The sequence below is a fragment of the Mauremys mutica genome, chromosome 12 (assembly GCF_020497125.1).
Source record: "Mauremys mutica isolate MM-2020 ecotype Southern chromosome 12, ASM2049712v1, whole genome shotgun sequence".
In the NCBI taxonomy this organism is placed as follows: Eukaryota; Metazoa; Chordata; order Testudines; family Geoemydidae; genus Mauremys; species Mauremys mutica.
The window spans coordinates 51,386,662-51,408,830 of NC_059083.1; the positions used below are offsets into that span (position 1 = coordinate 51,386,662).

The 22,169-nt window shown below is 47.5% G+C and overlaps 2 protein-coding genes across 3 annotated transcripts in view; both read left to right on the top strand.

Moving 5' to 3' along the window:
- LOC123345325 (maestro heat-like repeat-containing protein family member 1) overlaps positions 1-22,169 on the top strand; it is a 315,313-nt gene that overhangs the window by 162,235 nt on the left and 130,909 nt on the right. The window lies entirely within an intron of this gene.
- Positions 1-22,169, top strand: part of LOC123345317 (butyrophilin subfamily 1 member A1-like) — a 109,952-nt gene that overhangs the window by 14,075 nt on the left and 73,708 nt on the right. For both annotated transcript variants that reach the window (XM_044982099.1, XM_044982100.1), the window contains exons 3-5: positions 7,346-7,693; positions 8,456-8,737; positions 15,039-15,155. In XM_044982099.1, coding sequence (XP_044838034.1) covers positions 7,346-7,693; positions 8,456-8,737; positions 15,039-15,155 — 747 coding nt within the window. The remainder of the gene's footprint in view (positions 1-7,345; positions 7,694-8,455; positions 8,738-15,038; positions 15,156-22,169) is intronic.

A 22,169-nucleotide genomic window follows, 5' to 3' on the forward strand; every position in this document is an offset into this window, starting at 1 on the left:
TGGTTTCCTCCTGCTGTGGTTTCTGTAATGATCTTGGGGCTCATTAAACAACAATTCAGTGAATGGGAAAGGAATAAAACAAGCTAGACAGCTTTTGTGGTGACCAGCTGTGCACAGCTACACTGTGTTCTCAACCTCAGATTCCAGGGCACCTCTCTAAATTCTGTTATTCATAATATTGTCCCTCATGAGGGGGCATCTCTAAGTTATAATCTTCTACAAACATATCTCTATATCCTCCCTCTTAAAAAAAACAAAAAACAATTTTAACTCTTGTATATGTATATAGAAACAGCAAACCGCTACCTAATAACACATGCATTAAATTCTCAGCCCATCTAGTACGTTTCCATAAATCACATGTGTCACTTACCTAGAGATGTGATGTTACCAGTGTATCTCTCTGGAGTGAGTCTTTACCACTCACTTTCCTCCAATTCCCCTTCTTCAGGCAGGTTAGCAAGTCTCTGGGCTTGGCTACACTTGCAGATTTGCAGCGCTGCAGCAGGGTGTGAAAAAACACCCTCTCCAGCGCTGCAAATTGCGGCGCTGCAAAGCGCCAGTGTGGTCAAAGCCCCAGCGCAGCTCCCAGCGCTGTACGCTAATCCCCACAGGGAGGTGGAGTACCGACAGCGCTGGCGCTCCGACCACACTCGCACTTCAAAGCGCTGCCGCGGGAGCGCTCCTGCGGCAGCGCTGTGCAGCGCTAAGTGTAGCCATAGTCTCTGTGAGTCTTTCAGGACATTTAATCTCCCTCTCTGATCTTCTCAGTATCATCCTTTCATTAGAGTCTGAGTTGTTATCTTGTTCCTTGTCAGTTTCTCCTTTGTCTGTTGATGATAAAGGATCAGTCAGTTGGGAAATGCCAGAGTCCACATCGACTGTCAATGTGTTGGAACTTTCTGGGATTATTCATAGATCCCTTTGATTGCGTCAAAATGTGTCCCTTTGATTTGTCTGAACTACAATCTATGGCAAAGTGCCAAAAATGTGCAATGGAAAATGGAAGCCCATTATTGCTAAAGACTTCATCTAGAATTCCATGTCTGGAGAAGATTCCCTTCATGATGGCTATCACTGACTTACTATTAGTACTGTGCAGTGTGCAAATCTCTGGATACAGAGACTCATCCTCTGTGACTATTAAATAATCCTTTGATTGCCAGGTAAATAAGTCAGTGCCTGCCTTCTCAGAAGGGCTTTGTGGAACTGGATGAGGTCTCAGTGGCTCTGCTTGTTTGCATGGCTTCTATTTCAAGTAGTTTCCTACCACTTTAGTGATGATGTGATTGATCCATGGCCAATACAGCACTTCTCATGCTCATTGTTTGCACTTAAAGCCTTTTTGGCATGCAGTGTTCCTCCAGTTTAGTCAGTATTTTACTTAACTTCATGCTTTCACGTTCTTCAAACTTAAAGTTGATATAAATATCCAATGCTTCCACCTAAACAACAGGCAAAAAGATCGATACTTTCACTTTATCAGTTTTCTCTTCTGCCCCTCTGGCTGCTAGATACAAGTCAAATCTCTGTCTGAATTTTTTCCAGTTCTCTGCAACATTGCCTGACAATTGCAGGCTGAGTGGAGGCTGGGACACATCCATTTTTGGCTCCTCCCCGCCCCATCTTAAGCTAGTCAAACTTCTATTGTGCTCACAAAATACAAACAAAAGCCTTTGTCCTTCTCTGTTTGCTGCTGCATGTGCTCCCCTTGCCTCTGCTTTCAGTTGCAAACACAGGAGTTAACTTCAGAATGACTATTGTGTCCTTCTCATTCAGCACTTCTGACCCCATGTAATGATCTTGGGGTTCAGTAAACAACAAACCGGTTTATTAGAAATAAATCTTTTAATAAAACAAACCAGAGAACTTCTGTTGTGAATTGCTGAACACGGCTACACAGTGTTCTCAACCCCGGCATCCAGGGCACATCTCTAAATTCCTGTGTTTCACAGGGTCCAACTTTCAGCTTTCCCTGAGGGGTGCTCCACCCCTGCTCCATCCCGAGACCCTGCCCCCACGCCGCCTCTTCTCCCAAGGCTCCACCCTTGCTCCCCTCTTCCCGCTCCTGCTTCTCCTACCCCAACTCAGCCCCCTCCCCTAAGCGTGCCCTGCCCCTCGCTCTGCCTCTTCCCATCCTCACTCCTCCCCCTCCCCCCAGCACCTCCTGCCCACCACCAAATAGCTGATGAGCGGCAGGTAGGAGGTGCTGCGGGGGAGGAGCTGATCTGCAGGGCCCTCTAAACAGCTGATCAGCAGGTGGCTGGTGGGTGATGAGCACCCACTATTTTTTTCCATGGGTGCTCCAGCTCCGGAGCACCAACGGAGTTCGCACCTATGGTATTCATAATACTGTTCCTTAGGTTCACCGGGGGAAGGAGACCAAAGCCCTGAGGTAAGTGGGGAAATGGGACACTGGGAGGAAGCAGGAGAGTGCAAGATGGGAGGACTCCTGCCTCATACTGAGAAAGCGGGACAATCAGCGAGTTATCTTAAGTGCCTATACACAAATGCAAGAAGCCTGGGAAACAAGCAGGGAGAACTGGAAGTCCTGGCACAGTCAAGGAACTATGATGTGATTGGAATAACAGAGACTTGGTGGGATAAGTCACATGATTGGAGTACTGTCATGGATGGATATAAACTGTTCAGGAAGGACAGGCAGGGCAGAAAAGGTGGAGGAGTTGCATTGTATGTAAGAGAGCAGTATGACTGCTTGGAGCTTCGGTATGAAACAGTAGAAAAACCTGAGAGTCTCTGGATTAAATTTAGAAGTATGAACAACAAGGGTGATGTCGTGGTGGGAGTCTGCTGTAGACCACCAGACCAGGGGGATGAGGTGGACGAGGCTTTCTTCCGTCAACTAGCAGAAGTTACTAGAACGCAGGCCCCGGTTCTCATGGGAGACTTTAATCACCCTGATATCTGCTGGGAGAGCAATACAGTGGTGCACAGTCAATCCAGGAAGTTTTTGGAAAGTGTAGGGGACAATTTCCTGGTGCAAGTGCTGGAGGAACCAACTAAGGGCAGAGCTCTTCTAGACCTGCTGCTCACAAACCGGGAAGAATTAGTAGGGGAAGCAAAAGTGGATGGGAACCTGGGAGTCAGTGACCATGACATGGATGAGTTCAGGATCCTGACACAAGGAAGAAAGGAGAGCAGCAGAATATGAACCCTGGACTTCAGAAAAGCAGACTTTGACTCCCTCAGGGAACTGGTGGGCAAGATCCCCTGGGAAAATAACATGAGGGGGAAAAGAGTCCAGGAGAGCTGACTGTATTTTAAAGAATCCTTATTGAGGTTGCAGGAAAAAACCATCCCGATGTATAGAAAGAATAGTAAATATGGCAGGCGACCAGCTTGGCTTAACAGTGAAATCCTTGCTGATCTTAAACGCAAAAAAGAAGCTTACAAGAAGTGGAAGGTTGGACAAATGACCAGGGAAGAGTATAAAAATATTGCTCAGGCATGCAGGAGTGAAATCGGGAAGGCCAAATCACACTTGGAGTTGCAGCTAGCAAGAGATGTTAAGAGTAACAAGAAGGGTTTCCTCAGATATGTTAGCAACAAGAAGAAAGTCAAGGAAAGTGTGAGCCCCTTACTGAATGAGGGAGGCAACCTAGTGACAGAGGATGTGGAAAAAGCTAATGTACTCAATGCTTTTTTTGCCTCTGTCTTCACGAACAAGGTCAGTTCCCAGACTGCTGCATTGGGCAGCACAGTATGGGGAAGAGGTGACCAGCTCTCTGTGGAGAAAGAAGTGGTTCAGGACTATTTAGAAAAATTGGACGAGCATAAGTCCATGGGGCCGGATGCGCTGCATCCAAGGGTGCTAAAGGAGTTGGCGGATGTGATTGCAGAGCCATTGGCCATTATCTTTGAAAACTCATGGCGAACGGGGGAGGTCCTGGATCATTGGAAAAAGGCTACTTTACTGCCCATCTTTAAAAAAGGGAAGGAGGAGGATCCGGGGAACTACCAGGCCAGTCAGCCTCACCTCAGTCCCTGGAAAAATCATGGAGCAGGTCCTCAAGGAATCAATTCTGAAGCACTTAGAGGAGAGGAACGTGATCAGGAACAGTCAGCATGGATTCACCAAGGGCAAGTTGTATCTGACTCACCTAACTGCCTTCTATGAGGTGATAACTGGGTCTGTGGATGAGGGGAAAGCAGTGGATGCGTTATTTCTTGACTTTAGCAAAGCTTTTGATACTGTCTCCCACAGTATTCTTTCCAGCAAGTTAAAGAAGTATGGGCTGGATGAATGGACTATAAGGTGGATAGAAAACTGGCTAGATCGTCGGGCTCAATGGGTAGTGATCAACGGCTCCATGTCTAGTTGGCAGCCGGTTTCAAGCGGAGTGCCTCAAGCGTCGGTCCTGGGGCCGGTTTTATTCAATATCTTCATTAATGATCTGGAGGATGGCGTGGACTGCACTCTCAGCAAGTTTGCAGATGACACCAAACTGGGAGGAGTGTTAGATACGGTGCAGGGTAGGGAAGGATACAGAGGGACCTAGGCAAATTAGAGGATTGGGCCAAAAGAAACCTAATGAGGTTCAACAAGGACAAATGCAGAGTCCTGCACTTAGGATGGAAGAATCCCATTCACTGTTACACACTAGGGACCGAATAGCTAGGAAGCAGTTCTGCAGAAAAGGACCTAAGGGTTACAGTGGACGAGAAGCTGGATATGAATCAAAAGTGTGCCCTTGCTGCCAAGAAGGCTAACGGCATTTTGGGCTGTATAAGTAGGGGCATTACCAGCAGATCGAGGGACGTGTTCATTCCCCTCTATTCGACATTGGTGAGGCCTCTTCTGGAGTACTGTGTCCAGTTTTGGGCCCCACACTACAAGAAGGATGTGGAAAAATTGGAAAGAATCCAGCGGAGGGCAACCAAAATGATTAGGGGGCTGGAGCACATGACTTATGAGGAGAAGCTGAGGGAACTGGGATTATTTAGTCTGCAGAAGAGAAGAATGAGGGGGGATTTGATAGCTGCTTTCAACTACCTGAAGGGCGGTTCCAAAGAGGATGGATCTAGATTGTTCTCAGTGGTACCTAATGACAGAACAAGGAGTAATGGTCTCAGGTTGCAGTGGGGGAGGTTTAGCTTGGATATTAGGAAAAACTTTTTCATTAGGAGTGTGGTGAAGCACTGGAATGGGTTACCTAGGGAGGTGGTGGAATCTCTTTCCTTAGAGGTTTTTAAGGTCAGGTTTGACAAAGCCCTGGCTGGGATGATTTAGTTGGGGATTGGTTCTGCTTTAAGCAGGGAGTTGGACTAGATGACCTCTGAGGTCCCTTCCAACCTTGATATTCTATGAAGTAAAGTGTCAAAATTATAATCTTAAACACATCTCTACACACCCCAGCAGCAGTCATTGTGTTAGGTGCAGCTGTATTGAATGGTGGAGACATTAGCTGGAGCAGCTTGGTAGAGCTGTGCTTGTGATATGAAGAGATCTGGGTCTGAACCTCCCCCCCACCAGCGTGTGATGAAAGGAGAGAAGTGCAGGTGTACCTTGAGGGATCCTGCATCCCTTAGTTCAGCACTGAGCTGTGTATTTGTGTCAGTAGCAGGGCTCAGGGGTCTGCTTGCCACGGGGATTGTGTGTGTGTTTAATGCTGGGTAAGGGAACATGTAGTGCTAGATGGAATCCTGGGAGTGAGGGTGAAGGGCTTGTAAGAGAGGGTGAAGGGTTTGTAAAAAGTAACAAATGTGGGGCTGTTTCTGGGCAGTCGCTCAATGTTGAGGGCAGAACAGGGGTGGGTAGCAGCTCACCTAAAACAAATGTTTGCTCAGCAAGGAGGTGTTTGTGCTGCAGTTGTCATGTGCCCTGATCTCTGAGTAACATGCTCTGTCTGCACAGGCAGGGTGTGGGTCTGTGCGCCAGGAGTTTATCAGGTCATCGCTCAAACAGGGCAGAGTTAAGGTCGCTTTGGCATGTACCTTAATTCTGCATTTGTTGGTTTTCAGAGGCCTGAGTTTTGCTGAACCCAGTTTTCTGGAAGGACCTGAGATACCTCTGGGAACCTTAACTCTGCAGTAGCGAAGATTTTTGTCAGTGACTTTCCTTCCTAGTTTCTTGAACAGAAAAAGGACTCTTTGCAGTAGACAGTAGTGGCCATTTAGGCAGTTGTAGTTCTTACTTAGGTTTGCAGTTGATACATGACTGTGGCTAGGTAATAACAAAAATCCCTAGCTTTTCTATAGTGTTTTTCATCAACAGAGCTCAAGGAACTTTATTCATTATTCCCATTTTACAGATGGGGAAACTGAGGCACAGAGCAGTGAAGAGACTTGCCCAAGGTCATCCATCAGGCCAGGGGGGCGGGGGTGCAGGATAGCTCAGTGGTTTGAGCATTGGCCTGCTAAACCCAGGGTTGTGAGTTCACTCCTTGAGGGGGCCATTTGGGGATTTAGTTCGGGATTTGTCCTGCTCTGAGCAGGGGGTTGGACTAGATGACCTCCTGAGGTCCCTTCCAATCCTGATATTCTATGATTCTAAGTATGACAGAAAACTGCTGAGTCTGTCTCCTTCTCCACCCCCTGCCACACCATCTCTCACAACATGTAGCCTCTCCCCTTCCCCTCCAACATTCCAGCTCTCCCTCCCCTTCCCACACCACTAAGTCATTAGTTAGCACTGTAGAAGCCTTTAATTTGTAAGACGTTGCTCCTTGCTGTCTCCAGATGGGGTAGAAATACCTGCGCTAGCTCTGATCAAGCTGTCATGCTATAAATGGCAGAGTAGACACAGTGGCATGAGCAGCCTCCCTGAATATGTACCTAGGGCCCTGGGCAGGATCATACCTGGGGAGCTAACCCATCCCCCAGCTCACACCACCACAGCTACACTTTCTCACACTAGCTCAGTCAGAACTAGTGGGTCCATGTCTACCCCTACTGGAAATTACACCTCCAGCTGAAGGAGTAGACGTCCCCTCAGTGTTACCAGCTCACAGCATTTTATCACAAGTCTCATGATATTTGATGTGTTTTTTAAAGCCACAACTCCTGCAGGCCTATGATTAGGTGAAAATCTCAGCTTTCATTTTGCTTTAAAGTAAGTTTCTATCCCTTGTGGTTGCAGATAAATGCTTGGAAATGTGACCCAAGTGAACTTTAAAGGTTCAGAAATCAGAAGGCAGAGAACAAGCCCAATTTTATGATTTAAAAAAAGTCTCTATTTTTAAGCCAATCCCATGATTTTTTGGGGGGCTGACTCCTGATTTTTGAACACTTCAAAGATGGCAATAGGCACCCTGCTGCATTTACATTCCTGTCTGTCTTGGTTCCTCTCCAATTTAATTTTCTTTTCCCCCAATATATTTCACAGCACAGTTTACAGTGACTGGACCTGGCCATCCGATCACTGTCTCCCTAGGTGAGGAGGCCGTCCTGCCCTGTCACCTCTCCCCCAGGATGAGCGCTGAGAACATGGAGCTGAGGTGGTTCCGATCCCTGTTCTCTGCAGTTGTGCACCGGTATAAGGATGGGCAGGATCAGTATGGAGAGCAGATGCTGGAATATCAGGGAAGGACAGAGCTGCTGAAAGACAATATCACCAGTGGGAGTGTTTCCCTGAGAATACACAATGTCCAGCTTTCTGACCATGGACAGTACACGTGTTTCTTTCAATCCCATGTCTCATATGAAGAAGCCTTACTGGAACTGCAGGTGGCAGGTCTGTAGCTTCTTTTACCTCACTAACAGTGTAATAAATGGGGCAGGAGAGCTCATTGTGAGAGGATTCTGGATGCTTCTCATTCACACATTGATACCCAGAATCCCCTTTCAGATTCTAGTTACTGAGCAGCAGAGGCAGCAGCTGCTCTCTGAGAATGAACTGGAGCAATGTCACATCTGTGCTCTGCACTCTGCATATTTTCCTAAACCTGGCTTTGTTTTAAATCGAATGGAATAGAGTTAAAACATTCCTCAGCCATTAAAACAGCCCCACAATTCCCATGTCCCAGGCTCTGTTTCTATCAGGTCACTTTCTCAGTTTTGCTTATTTAAATATACAGTGTGCTCTGTACAATGTTACCAGGATATTTCCATTTTATGAACCAGAGGTGGGTTGGTGCTGAGCGCTGGTGATTCCCAATGAAGTGCCTGAGCTGCTCAGCACTTCTCAGGAGCTGGGCACATATTTATTTATTAACTTGCCGTTTTCTCTGTTCGCTTTCTATTGGAATTGCCTTATTATTTTCCATCGAGGATACATTCAGGATCTAAGTTCCAAAGGTAGAAACAAGTATCAGGAAATTATAGAGGAGGGAAAAGATCTCCTGACCCTCTGAGAAACACTTGCCATGCATGTTGACATAGTTTCCGGTGATCCCAGGTTCTGTACATGCAGAGGGAGAATTAATTCACTCTGCCTCCTCTTGTTCTCTTTGCTAAATGCATAGAGTTAACACAGGTTTATTCCATTCGACTCTAGTTTCAGGCTCTGACCCCCACATCTCTGTTGATGGTCACCAGGACAGAGGGATCCGGGTTGTGTGTCGATCAGCAGGCTGGTACCCAGAACCCAAGGCCCAGTGGAGAGATCGCCATGGGCAGCTGCTATCATCTGCTTCTGAAAAAATATCCAAGGAGGCCAGTGGCCTATTTCAAAGCCAGATTTCTATTGTTATAACAGAACATTCCAACCAGGGCTTGTCCTGTTCCATCAGGAACCCGCTCCTTAACCAAGAGAAAATATCAACAGTTTCCATAGCAGGTCAGTGCCCGCCCACACTGCGCCGGGGATAGAATGGATGTGGCAGATGTCAGTGGGGTGTTGTGTGATTGTGTGTTTATATATTTTTTTCTAGATACTCTCCTAGGAATGCTTCATGTAGTACATGCCAAAAAACTAAATCTGGTTAATGGAACCACCAGGGACCCAGGCCTGCAGTCCAAATTCAGGCAACACTCTCACTGGCTTAGCTGAGAGCTCTGTCTGAGTAAAGACTGAGGGTCTAAACTGTCACTATTATATTTGTGACCCGAGATGCCTAGGATAGGCCACCCTAAAAATGCTAAGGTCAGGGTAGGCTGTAAAAAGAAGAGCAGATTCTCCCAAAGGGCCACATTGCCAAATCAATACAAGTTAACCAAAATACCATGCTGCCAGCCAATCCTTAAGTAACTAAGGGTACGTCTATGGTACGAAATTAATTTGAAGTTATTTTATTTGAATTTCCAGAATCGAGTTCATACATTCGATGTTGTGTCCCCACTAAAGCGCGTGAATTCGGCGGAGTGCGTCCCCAGTACCAAGGCTAGCATTGCACTGTGGTAGCTATCCCACAGTTCCTGCAGTCTCTGAGGCCCATTGGAATTGTGGGTCAAGCTCCCAGTGCATGATAGGGCAAAAACATTCTCGCAAGTTTTTCTGGGTGTGTGCCATCACTCGCTCCTACCTCTGTGAAAGCTACAGCAGACTCCATGCTGCCAGCAGATGGTGCAGCATGGTGCACCGCCTGTCTCCTGGTATGTTGAATCCGCTGTGAATGTCCTCTCCTCTTTCTGTCTGCCCTTTCATCTAACCATTTCCCATGTTTCTCAGCCATCGTGAACAGAGCTGCACAGCTTCCGCCGCTTTCTCCAGATTGTCTGTCTTGGGCTACCGTGGCAGCTACAGAAGGCAACAATTCCCTCCCGTTTCTCATCCATCATGAACAGAGCCACACAGACAATCTGGAGAAAGCAGCAGAAGCTGTCCTGGGCTCCTGTGGAAGCTACAGAAGGCAACCATTTATCGCCTTTTATCAGCCATCTTGAACTGAACAGCTCATTTTGTGCCATTTTTCAAGGATTACAAGTGCAGGCGCCATTGCGCAGCAAACATGGAGCCCACTCAGATCTCTGCTGCAGTTTTGACCATTGTAAATGAGCTATCATCAGCAGGATAAAAAAAAATCTTTGAAATCTATTTCCCTATGTTAAGTTCTCCTCACACCTTCTATGGGTCATCTCGATTATCACTTCAAAGGTTTTTTTTCTCCTGCTGATGACAGCTCATTTCAATTGATTGGATTCTTCCAGTTGGTATGCGTACTTCCACCTTTTCATGTTCTCTGTATGTATAAATATCTCCTGTCTGTGTGTTCCATTCTATGCATCCAAAGAAGTGAGCTGTAGCCCACGAAAGCTCATGCTGAAATAAATTTGTTAGTCTCTAAGGTGCCACAAGTACTCCTGTTCTTTTTGCGGATACAGACTAACCTGTCTTCTACTCTGAAACCTGATATTTAGGATTCTGTTTATCTCAAGAGCTAAGGTCTGCACTGTCATATCTGAATTTGGTCTGAATTTCCTGACTCCTATTTTGTGGCCATTAATCTCAGAAAACACCCTGTATGGACATACTCTGCATGTACAATCCTCTTGGGGCTTTTACATGAACAGTAGAACCTCAGAGTTACGAATACCTCAGGAACGGAGGTTGTTCGTAACTCTGAAATGTTTGTATTCTGAACAAAGCGTTATGGTGGTTCTTTCAAACATTTACAGCTGAACATCAACTTACTACAGCTTTGAAACTTTACTATGCAGAAGAAAAATGCTGGCTTCCCTATGTTTTTAGCAGTTCACATTTAACACAGTACTGTGCTGTATTTGCTTTTCTATTTTTTGGTCTCTGCTGCTGCCTGATTGCGTACTTCCGGTTCCAAATGGGGTGTGTTGTTGACTTGTCAATTCATAACTCTGGTGTTTGTAACTTCGAGGTTCTACTGTATCTAAAAGAAGTGCTGTCATTCAACCGCGGCTACTGGATTTGAAGCAGGAATTAATTCAGGGCATTTCTTTGGCCAGTGTTGTGCAGGAGGAAAGACTTAAATCAGGGGTTCTCAAACTTCATTGCACTGTGACCTCCTTCTGAAAATAAAAATTACTACACGATCCCCCCTGAATCTGAAGCCTGAGGGCTAAGCCCTGGGTGGCAGGGCAGTAGCCCAAGCCGTGCTGCCCTGGGCTGGCATTAAAAGGAGGTCGTGACCCACAGTTTGAGAACCATGGACTAAATGATCACAGTGGTCCCCTCTGGCCTTAACATCTATGAATCGATGACATATTTTAGTAAAAAGAATGTGTAAGAGTGCAGGAGAGGCAGGGAGGTTCTACACATGTCTACACATTGGCAAGGACTGACCACACATTGGCAAGGAGTTAAAGCCCTGGGCAGTGTGGCTTTTAAGACCTCAGGGAGCGAGATAACAGAAGCAGGAATCAGCATGAGGTCTCCCTCCTTCCTAACACAGTCTGCAGAGCACTGGCCACAGGCTACCAGGAACATCAAGGGCCAATGCTCAGCCCAACCATGGGTAGGGCTCTAGTTTTGTACCTAAGGTATTTTCCAGGGGAAAACATCTGTGGGGGTCAGTTGAATGTCTAAGTTCCTGACTGCACATGTTTCAAGAGTACATCCTTTGGTGAAAGGGCATTTTCACTCTACTGTTCTGGTGCCACCTCAGCTTAGAGTTCAGAGTTTTCAGTCTGAGAATCTCCTCGTGCGTGAACATACTTCTGCATGTGGTGACCGATTGGATGATGAGTTTATAACCAGCGAGGCTCCCCCTTCCCTTCTGTCCTCTGTGTGTGTGTGTGTGTGTGGGTCACACTGATGTGTTGTGGGAAATGGGATCCACACCTCTCCATCCAGCCCTGGCATAGGGTCATGGGTTCAGGGGGAACTCTGGTTTCATTTGTTTTCCTGTTTCCTGCACATTGTTTTCTCACAGCTCTGACATTAAGAGAGACATTTTCACAAGCACCTCAGTGAAGTGACTTGAAACTCTCATCCCCACGGTCTCTGCTCCTCCTGGGCCCATCTACACTACAATTACAGCCATGGCAGGGTGTCACCCAGACCCAGTTACAACACAGCTCCGATCTGAAGTATAGTCAGGATGTCAGCCCTATTCCAGAGCTAAGATAAGACCTGGACTCCCCCAGCTTTGTAATAAATAGAAAATCCCAAAAAGTCTGTGTGTGTGTGTGTGGGGGGGTGCCCAGTGCCCAAACTGTGGCCCTGCCTGCACCCCACCCCTTCCCCCTGAGACCCCACTCCCACATTGCCTCTTCTCCCTGAGACCCTGTTGACATGCTGCCCATTGCTTCCAAGGCCCTGCCCTCACACCACCTCTTCTCCCAAGGCCCCACTCCTACACTGCCTCTTCCCTCCATGACCCCAACCCCACTTCTCTCTGCTCCTCCCCCGTTGCTCGCCCTTACGGCCGGTAAAAAATGGAAGGCCTTTGCTTTTAAAAGTGATGGGGCCATGCCCCCCTGGCCTCTCCTGTTCCAGCGCCCCTGAAGAGCCGTATCTCACCATGACATCCACTGGGGACTCCCATAAGATTCCTTCAGCCAGTCACTGGCAATGTTGTCACTGATCACCAAAATCCAGCATTTCCCCTCAGTGGCCCAGATTCACAAAGAGACAGAGACACTGTGCGACTGAGCATTGCAGTGCTTAACCTTTAGGGACCTAGAAATCACTGGAGCAACACTGGGATCTGCAAAGCCTGAGTTAAGGCACCCAGGCTCCCTGTGCAATGAATGGGGGGGAGACAGGTACCTAAGAACGGGAGCCACAAAAGCAAGTACTCAAGGTGGAGAGCTGCCTTAGCTAGCCGCTGGGAGATGCTGATGAGAAGGGTGTTTCCTAAGCTCTGCCCCTATCCCAGAGTTCAGTGTCAGATGCAGGGAGGCACCTATCTCGGCTTGTGATCCAAGAATGGGAGCCCCTTGAGACAGGTTGCTCCCACTTTTGCAATGTCACCTGATGTACTGGGGTTCCACTGAGCCCACCTGTTCCAGCAGCTTGGGCTCCCTCACCCTGTCCTGCTATTCCAGGCCCTCAAGCCTCCTTTAGTGCAAACACGGGTAGGGACACACCCAGCTCAGCTGCAGAAAGCGCCAGACACTGAAATCAGGTCTGCATGGGAGGACTCAGCTAGGGAATTGCCCAGCACTCAGTGCACACCACCCTTGGAATGTAAACCCAAAATTGTATTGTCTTGCACTGCACAGAGAATTGTGCAACGTGAGCTTCCTGAAATGCTCCCCCTCCCTGAATGTGGAGGAAGATGCGCACAGCTCTTTGCCCTCCCCCACTTATGAATTCCACAAACTGGGTTTAAGGAAAACAAAACATGTTTATTAACTACAAAAGATAGATTTTAAGTGATTATAGGGGACAGAAAACAGATCAAAAGCAGAATACTGAGCAAATAAAACAAACACACAAACTCAGGTTAATACACTAAAAAAACTGGCTAAAAGTATACCTCTACCCCGCTCTAACGCGACCCGATATAACACGGGTTCGCATATAGCGTGGTAGCAGTGGGGTTCCGGTGGCACTTTAAAGGGTCTGGGGCTCTAGCTGCTGCAGGGAGCTCCGAGCCCTTTAAATCACTGCTGGAGCCTCGCCACCACTACCCCGGGGCTGCGGCAGCGGGGCTCGGCCAGCAATTTAAAGGGCCTGGGGCTCTGGCTGTTGTGGGGAGCCCTGAGCCCTTTAAATCACCACTGGAGCCCTGCCGCCCCTATTCCAATATAATTCAGCTATAACATGGTAGGGATTTTTGGCTCCCCACAACCACGTTAGAGCGGGGTAGAGGTGTAGTAATTTTCTCACCCTAAATGTTTTAAGCATCTCTTTCACAGGCCAGACACCTTTTCCAGCCTGGGCTCAGTCCTTCCTTCCCCAGTTCAGTCTTAGGTGTTTACAGCAGTAATCTTGGGTGAGGATTCCATGAAGAGAAGATTTGACCCTGATTATCTCTCTCCCCAGCCTTAAATAGGATTTACATAAGGCAGGAATCCTTAGTTTCCCAGTTTGACCCTCACCCCCTCCTAGTGGAGGAATCCTAGCAGTCCAAGATGGAGTCCAGTACCAGGTAACACGATCACGTGATCCTGCAGTGCCCATCCAGGCTGTTTTCATACTGTCTGGTGGGCATTCACCAGGTGTAAACACAGTTGTAATTGTCGCATAGTCAATATTCCTAACTTCAGATACAGAATTGATACATGCATACAAATTGGATAATCATATTTAGTAAATCAGAACCTTTCCAGAACCTCACATGATCCATTATGCATAAAACATATCTTAGTTATGCCATATTCATATTATAACAATAGCTCTATGAAGAATATGAGGCATAATGCCACATCTCTCACCTGGGGTCAGGCAGTTTAGGCAGCTAAGTTGTTTCTCGTGAGAATGAACTAGGGGCTAGCTTCACCCTGCACAAAATGGCCAGTGGAAGAGGAACCCTCCTTGTGTCTTTTTACCCAGTGGTTAGAGAAAGACAGGATTTGAAGAGAGGTTTCCCCCTTGCAGGGGAGTGCTGTAAGCACTGAGCTATGGGATACTCTGAGGTGGGTCTCTCTGTCTCTCCTGTTAAAGCTGATACACTTTGGATAAATAATTATAGAGACATGGGAGCAGGACACTCATCTCCCACATGGGTGCCTTAACCACCTGGCTGTGGAGTCACTAGTACTGCCTTTTTCTCTGTCCCAGGGACTATTAAGTAGTTAATACAAGCTGGTACAGCTTTAACTGGAGAGATTGAGGGTGCTCCAGACACCAGAATGTGCCTTGGTTAGTGCAGGCCCCTCAGCTATGAAAGTTCCCCGTTCAAATCCTGTCTCCCTACGCAGTGGATGGGGGGAACTGAACCAGGCCCCAGCATCCTGGATGAGTGCTCCAACCACTAGGCTGGAAGATATAAGATGGGTGACACTACCTACTCTGGTTGGATTTTGAATGGAAACTGATAGGGAGAGGTATCTGGGTTCCTAGAGCGAGGCAGCAGTGAGCATGCCCAGAGGCATGTAGGGAACTTTTACCCTGAAAGGTTAGGCACTGAGTGAGTTTAGATGCCTCGAGGGACAGGGGAAAGTCAAGCAGAGGTTTTCCAGGTTGCAGTGGTGCTTAAAACTGGGGTTTAGGTGTATAAGCACCATTGTGGATCTGGGTCTCAGTGTTTGCAAACTAATGGTACTTTCCTTTGCAGAGCTGTTTTTCCCAAGAGTCAATCCCTGGATGGTGGCTCTGGGCGTGATCCTGTCTCTCCTGGCTGTTCTCATTGCCCTGACCACATACTGCTTCTGGAGGCAACACAGAGAGAAAGGTAAAGTGACAAGAAGGGAGAATTCAGTGTGACCAGAGGGACAATGTCATTAAAAACAAACCATGGGAATGAATTGGTTCAGGTAATTAATTCAGTGTTCTAAAGAGAGTTTGGAACAATTGGAGATGGACAGAGGCTGTGGGAGATGGAGGGGTTGAATTAATTATTATTCAGAAACAAAAAAGCTTCATTTAATGTGAGTTCCAGTTGCTCTCATCAATAAACCGAACCATAAAAAATGAAGAAATACAACGTAAATGATTAAAAGTCAAGTACAATCTCCAATAAAACAACAAAAAGCATGTACGATGTCTTTAGAAAATGAAACACGACTCTTAGCTCCAACCAAACTACATCATAATGTATTGGTGTTAATATTTACTTTCAATTTTAATAACTATTGGTTTACACTAATTATATCATAGTATTTTTTCTTTATTAGTTATTTTAATGGTCCTTAAAATGACCAAAACATCTGGTTAAATAGTACCATTATTACAGTAATTGTAAAGATTACTCATTTTAGATGTATTTCGTATTTATTGTATACATGTTTCTTATCTTTATCATCTGTATAGAATGATTGGTGATGGCGCTCGGGCTCAGCCTTTGGCCCCAGCAAGTCTAATGCCACCCCTGGCAACCCCATTAAAATCACGACCCACAGTTTGAGAACTGCCGCTGAAGCAGGCTGGGCAGAAACGCTATCCCACAACAAGTGATTTCGGCTCTAGCAATCACTTAACAAAACAAAAGACTCCTAATAGAACCTTAACAAACTCTATCTTTGAACAGGAGGGAGGAACTGGTTACCTGTGCCTAGGGCTATGTCTACACTACACAGCTTTTAGCTGTGTGGTTGTGTCGCTACAGCCGTGCCGCAAAACTCATGCAGTGTAGCCGCTATTTGTCAACTTTCCTTCTCATAAAAAACTTCCACCCCCCACGAGCAGCGTTTGCATTGTCGGCAGGAGAGTGAATTTGTTGTTTAATTGCCAGTGTAGACATAGCCTAGAGCAGCGGTAGGCAACCTATGGCACATGTGCCGAAGGCGGCGTGCGAACTGATTTTCAGTGGCACTCACACTGCCCAGGTCCTGGCCACCCATCCGGGGGCTCTGCATTTTAATTTAATTTTAAATGAAGCTTCTTAAACATTTTAAAAACCTTATTTACTTTACATACAACAATAGTTTAGTTATGTATTATAGACTTAGAGAAAGAGACCTTCCAAAAACATTAAAATGTATTACTGGCACGCGAAACCTTAAATTAGAGTGAATAAATGACGACTCGGCACAGCACTTCTGAAAGGTTGCCGACCCCTGGCCTAGAGACTCTCAGGCAGAGCCCTGCCTCTCAGCAGGGACACTGGTCTCCACCCCCTCTTCCCTTTCACAGGGTTCTGGCATCCCAGCCCCCTGCTTAGCGAGTTCATTTCAATTAAGAGAGACCCCCTCAGTCAGGACAGGCTAAGCACAGTTCTGCTGCACTTTACTCATACAATAAGGATAACAACATTTCATTACCCCTGCACTCAGTACTAAAGTGATTTGTAACCCAGCACCAGCCAAAGTTGATCACTTTGGGCAAAACAGTTTTGTCTGCTGGATACCTAGGCAGAGTCGGTGTGTTCATGTAAATACAGTCTGGTTCTGAAACCTTTTTCCCTCCCCAATTAGCTGTCGGGGAGACTTCATTCAGACCCTGTTTACATCCTCCCCCCAGCTGAGAATGTGTTGTCCCAGCCAGTCATGCTCCGGTTTATACCAATTGCATGAGTTTGCCCCAAAAGATCTGAGGAAACCTATATGGCTTCCACAAGCCTGTGAGCTGAGTGTATTGCTTCTTCACTAATCACCCCAGGTGCATCGTAAACTATCCTGTTTACTGGCCTCATAAGCCTGTTGTACCTGTTGATAGTGGGTATGGCAGGGGCAGGGGGAACTTCTTCTTGGGCTGGGGATGGTGAGTGTTCCTTGAGGTACCTCAGCTACTGGCACAGCCCCCTTCATTTCTTGTTCTGGTACTGGAAGGTCCAGGGTTCCAGGGACACCTTCCATTTGTATGTCCCCTCTGTCCAACAAGCTAGGTGTGTCATCACTGGCCTGTTTTTCTTCCAGGAGATCTGGGAATGTGGGTGGGACAAGCTCGTTATCCCAGGCTGATCTCATTGTTGGCAGGGCTGTGCCAGTAACAGGCCTAAATGCTTCTGCCATGGGGCTCAGAGCACTGTGCCCAGGCCGTGAGCTGGGTGCAGTAGTTCATACCTCCATTGTAACCCTGCCAGGGACACGGTGGCTGATGATGTCATCATGCTTCTTGCAACAGTGTCTCTCTGCCTGTTTTCACTTCTGTGCTGATTGGCTGCCAGCTCCAACCCCCTCCCACCCAGTCCCATCACCCCAAACTCACCCGCACCCCCATCCTGCTCCCCTCCCTTCCATTACAATAGAGAGGGGTCGGCAACCTTTCAGAAGTGGTGTGCCGAGTCTTCATTTATTCACTGTAATTTAAGGCTTCGTGTGCTGGTAATACATTTTAACGTTTTTTAGATGGTCGCTCTATAAGTCTATATATTATATAACCAAAATACTGTTATATGTAAAGTAAACAAGGTTTTCAAAATGTTTCAAAATGTTTTCCTCGTATGCAGCCTTCACTATCCCAGACTGGGGACAGTGGGCCACAGCGTAGAGGGGGCGGCTGCAGAGCCCTGATCCAAGGCCAGGAGCAGAGCCCAGGGGGGCCTGCTGGAACTCCAGGCCGGGAAGCAGGCTGAGCAAGGCTGGAGATCCAGACCCCGGCTGCAAGGGGGTCAGCGGCTGGTACCCCAAACCAGCAGCTGGCTGAGCAGGGCCGGAGGCCTGGACCCTGTCTGGCAGGGGGCCTGTGCTGGAACTCCAGACTGGAAGCAAGGTGAGTGGGACTACAGTGGGGAACCTGGATGGCAAGGGGCCAGCAGTTGGAATCCCAGAGCTACGGCGGGCTGAGTAGCTCAGCCCGCTGCTGCTCTGGGGATCCGGCCACCGGCTCCTGCTAGCCGGGGTCTCAGCCCGCTGCCAGCCTGGGGTTCCCTTCACCCAGGCCAGCAGCGGGCACTGATTGGGGCCAGCAGCCGGAACCCCAGAGCAACGGCGGCTCAGCCTGCCGCTGCGTGCCATCGAAAATCAGCTCGCGTGCCACCTTTTGGCATGCGTGCCGTAGGTTGCCGACCCCTGCAATAGAACCTCAGAGTTATGAACACCTTGAGAATGTAGGTTGTTTGTATCTCTGAAATGTTCATAACTGAACAAAATGTTATGGTTCTTTCAAAAGTTTACAACTGAATAATCACGTAACACAGCTTTGAAACTTTACTGCAACTGCCCATCACCTCAGCTTCACTCCATCCCCTGTCCTGCTCCTGTCCCCCTCCCTTTCCATATAGCTCATCCCCTCCCCCCCGCACAGTGCAGTGTGACTGTTAAATGGTGGCACTGACGTGCCATTTGCACCATTGCTCTGCTCACTCTGCTTGTACGTTCTGCGCCTTCCCTGCCTTGTGCCTGTCCTGTCTGGTTAGACTATGAGCTCTTCGCAGGAGGGACTGGTGGCTCCTCTGTGTCTGTGCACATGCTGCACTTGAAGCCCAGGAGTCAGTCCTTCCCTGTTCAGCGTGTGCTTAAGGGTTTCACTGAATCAGGCTCTAAAACAGAAGCACTAGTTGCTTCAGGAGACGGTGTGAGAAACCCCCTAGTGGCTGATGACAGACTAACCTACCCCAAGGAAAGTTTCCTCCTGACCCCAGTCAGTTAGCAATTGGCTTGTGCCCTGAAGCCGGGGGGTGGTGTGGGGTGGTGTGTTCTCTACCTTCCAGAATGCTTGCATATTTTGAGAACTGTGATAAGTCTGGAGATTCACATTTCCATATCAGTGCCTGGGCTTTTTTGAATCCTTTGCCCCTTTGGTTTTTTTCCCCTTTGCTTGTCTGTTTTGTTTTAATTCTACCCAGGAGAAATCTGTATGTTCTCATTATCGGTCTAAGGGTATGTCTACACTACGGGATTATTCCAATTTTACAGAAACCGGTATTTGGAAACAGATTATATAAAGTCGAGTGAACGCGGCCACACTAAGCACATTAATTCGGGGGTGTGCTTCCATGTACCGAGGCTAGCGTCGATTTCCGGAGTGTTGCACTGTGGGTGGCTATCCCATAGCTATCCCATAGTTCCTGCAGTCTCCCCCACCCATTGGAATTCTGGGTTGAGATCCCAATGCATGATGGGGCAAAAACAGTGTCGCGGGTGATTCTGGGAGGGGGTACTGAGGGCTCCAGCTATCCCACAGTCCCCGCAGTCTCCGAAAAGCATTTGCATTCTTGGCTGAGCTCCCAATGCCTGAAGGGTCAAAAACATTTTCCCGGATGTTTCAGGGTGTATGTTGTCAATGTACACCCTTCCCCCCCCCCAAAAGAAAAGGGAAAAAATCGTTTCTCGCCTTTTTTCAATGTCACCCTATGTCTACTGCATGCTGCTGGTAGACGGGGTGCTGCAGCGCTGAACACCTGCATCCTTTTCCCGGTGGCAGATGGTGCAAAATGACTGGTATCAATTGTCATCATCAGCCCGTGAGTGCTCCTGGCTAGTCTTGGTGAGGTTGGCCGGCGGCACTTGGGTAAAAAGGGGAATGACTCCCGGTCATTCCCAGCAGACGGTACAGAAGGCTTGGTAACCGTCCTCATGATAGCAGCTGGAGGCTGAGCTCCATCAGCCCCACCCCCTTTCATGTCTAAAGAAGATTCTGTACTCCCTGGACTATCATAGCAGCTGGAGGCTGCGCTCCTCTCCCCCCCCCCTTTAATGTCCTGGCTGGACTATCATAGCAGCTGGAGGCTGCCTCTCCCTCATTTTATTTCACTAAAAACTCAGTGTTTCTTATTCCTGCATTCTTTATTACTTCTTCACACAAATGAGGGGACACTGCCACGGTAGCCCAGGAGGGTTGGGGGAGGAGGGAAGCAATGGGTGGGATTGTTGCAGGGACACCCCCTAGAATGGCATAGAGCTCATCATTTCTGTGGGATCTCTGGGGCTCTGACCTGGAGCTGCTGTGCTCTCTGGTTCTCTAGTACACTTGCCCCATATTCTAGGCAGGACTGACTCTATTTTTAGACAAAACATAAAGAAGGGAATTACCCAGGGAGTCATTCCCATTTTTGTCCATGTGCCCCCGGCCGACCTCAGCGAGGCCAATCAGGAGCACCCATGACAGCAGCAGATGGTACAAAAGGATTGATAACTGTCATTGCCAATTTCCAAATGCAAATGGTGCAAAATGACTAATAACCATCATCTCATTGCCAATTTACAATGGCAGATGGTGCAATAGGGATGGTAAATGTCTCTGCTACCTTGCAAAGGCAAATGAATGCTGCTGTGTAGCACTGCAGTACTGCGTCTGTCAGCAGCATCCAGTACACATACGGTGACAGTGACAAAAGGCAAAACAGGCTCCGTGGTTGCCATGCTATGGCATCTGCCAGGGCAATCCAGGGAAAAAGGGCGCGAAATGATTGTCTGCCATTGCTTTCACAGAGGAAGGATTGAGTGACGACATTTACCCAGAATCACCCGCGATGATGTTTTTGCCCCATCATGCATTGGGATCTCAACGCAGAATTCCAATGGGCAGGTGACACTGCGGGAACTATGGGATAGCTAAGGGATAGCTACCCACAGTGCAACGCTCTGGAAATCAATGCTAGTCTCGGTACATGGACGCACACCGCCGAATTAATGTGCTTAGTGTGGCCGTGTGCACTCGACTTTATACAATCTGTTTTACTAAACCGGTTTCTGTAAAATCGGAATAATCCCATAGTGTAGACATACCCTGGGTCTCTTTCCTGAGTAGTTACAGTTACAATTTAGAACCCTATAACCGGTCTGAATAGCTGTAATTATTCCTTGCAATGTGCCTGACCTTACTTTGATCAATACTGAGTTTCATCAGCCCTCATGCTGCCCAAGCTTGGTCCCTCTGAAATAACTTAAGATTTCTCTGGCCTTGTCTAACCTAAATAGTTCTGTGACATCTGCAAATGTTGCCACCTCTCGGCTTATCTCTTTTTCCAAGTACTGATAACTATAGTGAACATGTCCCCTAACCGAAGACCCAACATTGAGGCACCTCACTGCTAACTCTTTTTCCATGAAAAAATTTCACCATTTATTCCTGCTCTTAGTTTTCTGTCTTTGAGCTGGTTTCTGATCCAGGACCATACTTTAGCCCTCACCCCATGATGACTTAGTTTCCTTAATAACCTTTCATGAGGAACGTTGTTAAAGGCTTTTGAAAGTCCACATCAGTTAGGCCAATGGAGTCTCCTTTGTGCACTATTTTACTGACATACTTAAAGCAATTTAATAGATTAGTGGGACACAGGTTTCCTTTCCAGCTCTGCTAGTCAGACCTTATCCTGTCATTCTCATAGAGCTGTTTTAGAATCTCTTTTAGTTCTTGTTTCAACCTGTATAGCAGGCACCGACATGAGCTCACTGGGCTGTAGTTTTCAGGATTACGCCTACCAAAATTTTGAAGTTGTCTACAACATTCCCAGCCCTCCGATTCTCCAGACATGTAGCTGATTTTAATGAGAGATGTGTATTATTGTTAGCAGCTCAGCCCTATCGTCTGATGTCATTTGAGAGCTCCCAGGATTTGCTATCTGGCAGGGATCTACACGTCTCTTGGTGGCTGCTGGCTCTTTAGTTTGTCAGTTTGTTCCAATATCTCCTCTTCACACTTCGATTCCTGGTCTTTATTTCCTGAACAGAGCAGGGCATGGTCCTCCCCAGGGCAGGTCTCTCCCCAGCAACCTCTGTGGTGGAAACTGATGCAAAGAAACCAGTCAATCTCTCAGCATTGTCCTTGCCCTCCCCAATTGCTCCCTTTCCCTGCTACTGATCCAGGGGACCCATCGATTCTCTCACAGGGTTCCTGATTCTGATGGACTGAAATAATTCCCTGG